The sequence below is a fragment of the Protobothrops mucrosquamatus genome, unplaced genomic scaffold (genome assembly GCF_001527695.2).
Source record: "Protobothrops mucrosquamatus isolate PMUCROS unplaced genomic scaffold, P.Mucros_1.0 scaffold15894, whole genome shotgun sequence".
NCBI classification, from domain to species: Eukaryota; Metazoa; Chordata; class Lepidosauria; order Squamata; family Viperidae; genus Protobothrops; species Protobothrops mucrosquamatus.
In genome coordinates, this window is record NW_015401659.1 from 436 (window position 1) to 4,551 (window position 4,116).

The 4,116-nt window shown below is 33.6% G+C and overlaps 1 protein-coding gene across 1 annotated transcript; it reads right to left on the minus strand.

Moving 5' to 3' along the window:
• Window positions 1–1,617: 1,617 nt before the first annotated feature.
• On the minus strand, window positions 1,618–4,112 carry LOC107301712 (mitochondrial amidoxime reducing component 2-like; the record flags this gene model as incomplete). Its single annotated transcript, XM_015830899.1, has 4 exons — window positions 1,618–1,744; window positions 3,226–3,297; window positions 3,413–3,474; window positions 3,984–4,112. Coding segments are annotated over 4 exons (390 nt in total), but the record flags the coding sequence as incomplete, so codon positions are not given.
• Between the last annotated feature and the right edge of the window lie 4 nt (window positions 4,113–4,116).

Genomic DNA, 4,116 nt, shown 5'->3' on the forward strand with positions numbered 1-4,116 from the left:
TTTCACCACAAGGTGGCAATATTACCACTCTGTATAAATGAAATCTACCTGCATTGCCAATACGTTTCTAAAAAATGAAAAATTGAATTTTCCATAATTTAATAAGTCATAAATTAAATATGTTTCCGTATCTGCATCAAAGAAAGTCAGAAGTCATTTTTTCTATTGTTCTTTTTCTGTGAAGGATAATGTTCATTTCTAAAGGCTTTTGTACTAGCTGCTGGAAATCTGCCCTAGTTCTGTGATTGCTGTATTCTCACCAGAACTGTCCTTACAGATCCATTTAGCAGGAAGTGAAGACATCTTTGTCAATTCCAGCACCAAAGGCAGCTCCCCCAACTGATGCTGCAATGTTTGAGTTATATGCATTTCATCCCTGATGATGTTTCCAGCACTGGTGGCTTTAGGGAAGCACACAGGACCAACTCTGAGGGCCTCACTTTTTGGGAGATAGCAAAATCTTGTACATTTCTTAATGGACAAGGGTTTAACAAATATGAGCCTGAGTTACCTACAGTAAAATTGCTTAGACTGTATTTATTGCATCACTTCTGAAATACAAAATATCTTTATACATGAAGCATTGCTTAAAAGTTTTATAAATGTGAAAATCCCCATGGCCATATTTTTTATCAGTTAGTACGGTAGTTAATTTACAGGAATTAACTAGTTAATTTTTTTTATTTTTCTGTGTCTAGCTTTAGTTTTTTTTTAATCTTCCTGGGACAAAATATACTGTACCTTTAAAAAATGAAATCCAATAAAGCTTGATCTATATAGCACTTTTTGTAATATTCCCATATGATAGCCTTTACAGCTACAAATTTAATCACGGGCACATAGAAGTACAGTGGATATATAAAGTCTACACACACCTGTTAAAATACCAGGTTTTTGAGATTTAAAAAAAATCAGACATAAATCATTTCAGATTTATGGAAATTCCTCCAGTAAAGAATTTACTTTTCAAATTTATAGGTGCTGATAATTCTAGGTAGCTCAACATCTGTACAATTGTTTTTACAAATGGTCAGTCATTTGTAAATTTAGCAATAAGTGAGCCAAGCATGATGAAGAGGATTTTCACTTGCCTTGGCTATACAGTACAGTAAAATGCCACATACTTTTATTATATCTTTATATTTAGCCTTTTCAGGAATTAAGTAAACCCAAGCATATCCCAGAAATAGGTATACATCTGTTTCATCCATGTGTCTAAAAACAGCACTGTATTCTAATATGGAAAGTTTTACTTTCATTATCACAATATTCTGCAATCAGCAAGACATGGCCTCACCCTTATTGCATTAAGAATACTGATTGAAAAAGATTCTAACTATTATTTGTTATTCATCCAGTTTTCCCTTTATTCAAACTTTTCTTGAAGCAATAAAGGGACATAACTGTATGTTTCAGCTGTGATGTTGATGTGATGATGTATATTCTCAGTCATGACAGTGATGAATTACTATCAAGCTGGTGATGACTCTTAGTGACCACATGGAACTGCCTACAATAAATAAGTATCCAATTTACAAGGAAGAAAAAAAGATCTTAAAAAATGAGTAGAGAATCCATATACAGAGAAATTACACTCCACTGCACAGGTGCCTCCCATCATGAGATTATCTTGTACACAGGATCCCCAACTTCAAGTATTCCCATTTCCTCAATTCCATATAGCCATCCAAAAGGAGGATTAGATTTGTAGATATGTTCTTCAGAAGGATCACACTTGCGATAACTGAAAATAAATTAAATGGAAAAACAGAATTAGAAATTATTTTGGAATAAAATAGATGCTATACATTCCAGGATATAAATGAATAGTGAACGTCAATTCTGCAGCACTGAGATAATGGATATTTATCAACAGTGATTATGATAGAACAATCATCTATTAGAATGGAATGTTTTCATGTAACCTATTCTATAGGTTTACATGAAACATTAATGTCACAGCCATATAATATGGAATTAAGTTAGAGACATGCACAGAGCAAGAGAGAGAACAACCTGAAGCAGTTACTTAATTTCTCTGGGGTAAAACTGGATTTACAATTTTGCATAAATTATTAGAAATATTGAAGCTTTAACTGCCTGCTCAGCTATTTCAGAATTATAAATCTAATAGATGCAGAAGCCCTGCTTCAAAATCAGAAAGAGAAGAAGACATGGAACTAGTAAAGGAAATGAAGAAAAAAAAATTAAGTGGTTTCAGTTAATAGAAGAAAGTATTTCAAATTATAGTAAATGGAGAATTGCTTTGAAAAAACTAATTTAATCAATTTATAAAAACTGGATCTTGACAAATTAACTGATTTAGATGTATACCATGTGAATCTGTCTGCCTAACATTGTATGTATGAGCTATAAAAGATTTATTGGAAAGAGCTTAAAGTGCTAAGGTATTTGAAGATGTTAAAACAATAAGAATGTTCCTTATCATATATGTGGTGCTGATTTCTGTTTGTACAGTGCTGGGCTGCATTAACAGAGGGATAGAATCAAGATCACATGAAGTATTAATACCACTTTACAATGTCTTAGTAAGGCCACACTTGGAATACTGCATCCAGTTTTGGTCACCACGATGTAAAAAAGGATGTTGAGGCTCTAGAAAGAGTACAAAGAAGAGCAACAAAGATGATTAGGGGACTGGAGGCTAAAGCATATAAGGAAAGCCTGCTGGAATTGGGTATGTCTAGTTTAATGAAGAGAAGGACGAGGGGGGACATGATAGCAGTGTTCCAATATCTCAGGGGCTGCCACAAAGAAGAGGGAGTCAAGCTATTTTTCAAGGCGCCTGAAGGCAGGACAAGAAGCAAGGGATGGAAACTAATCAAGGAGAGAAGCAACCTAGAACTAAGGAGAAACTTCCTGACAGTTAGAACAATTAACCAGTGGAACAACCTGCCTCCAGAAGTGGTGAATGCTCCAACACTGGAAGTTTTTAAGAAGAGACTGGACAGCCATTTGTCTGAAATGGTATAAGGTTTCCTGCCTGAGCAGGGGGTTGGACTTGATGACCTCCAAGATCCCTTCCAACTTTATTACTACTACTACTACTACTACTACTACTACTACTACTATTATTATTATTATTATTATTATTATTATTATTATTATTATTATTATTATTACTTTATGCTGAGTAACATTGTGAACTGGTACAGAGACATCCAGATATCTAAAGAAGGAGCATTCATATACATTATTTGTTACCTTTTCAGAGCTTTTAGGATTTCCTTTTCACCCATGATCCCAGTATCTGGATCCACTGCTGTGAAAATGCACCTATAGACATAGACGTTGTTACATTTTAATTTCATAATAGGAATGTCTTTAAAAATGAAATTATTCATTTTGTGCAAGATCATGAGATCAAAATACCAACTCTAAACTGTCTTACCTTGGACAAGACATTTTTCCTTTCAACTTAACAGTTCCAATTAATATATCAACCCAAGAATCCTATATCAAAGAAATTGAATCCCATTAAATACTTTGCAATTGCATTATTTAACTATTTTCCAATAATACATGTCAGTTATAGAGCAATATTTCTGCACAATTTTCTTTTTAAACCAATATACTCACAAGATCATATTTAAAAAGCTATTGATTTAAGTTTAACATCTCAATAAAACTCTTTTGAGGCATATCTGCAATAACATAAATTAGAGATGGAGAAAAGTAGCAGTTCAAACACAGTTAAGATAGACCTGTAAGAGCCAGTCTGATCTAGTAGTTAAGACACCAGGCTTGAAAGCAGGAGACTGTAAGTTCAAATCCTGCCTTAGTCATGAAAGCCAGTGGGGAATTTGGGGCCAGTCATTTTCTCTCAGCAAAACCCACTTTACAAATTTGTTGTTGTCAATAAAATAGCGGGAGGAAGTATGTTGGATATGTTCACCGCTTTGTTTATAAAAATAATAAAGATGGGATACAAATAAATAGAATAAAATAATAATAATACTTACTTCTTCGTAAGGACTACAATCTTTAACAACAATATTTGGTCGGAAGATAGTCATTGAAGCTTTCTTTTCTAATCTTGTATTTAGATCATTCAAGGAACCTTCAGAAATCAGCAAAATTGGACTGCCTTCAGCA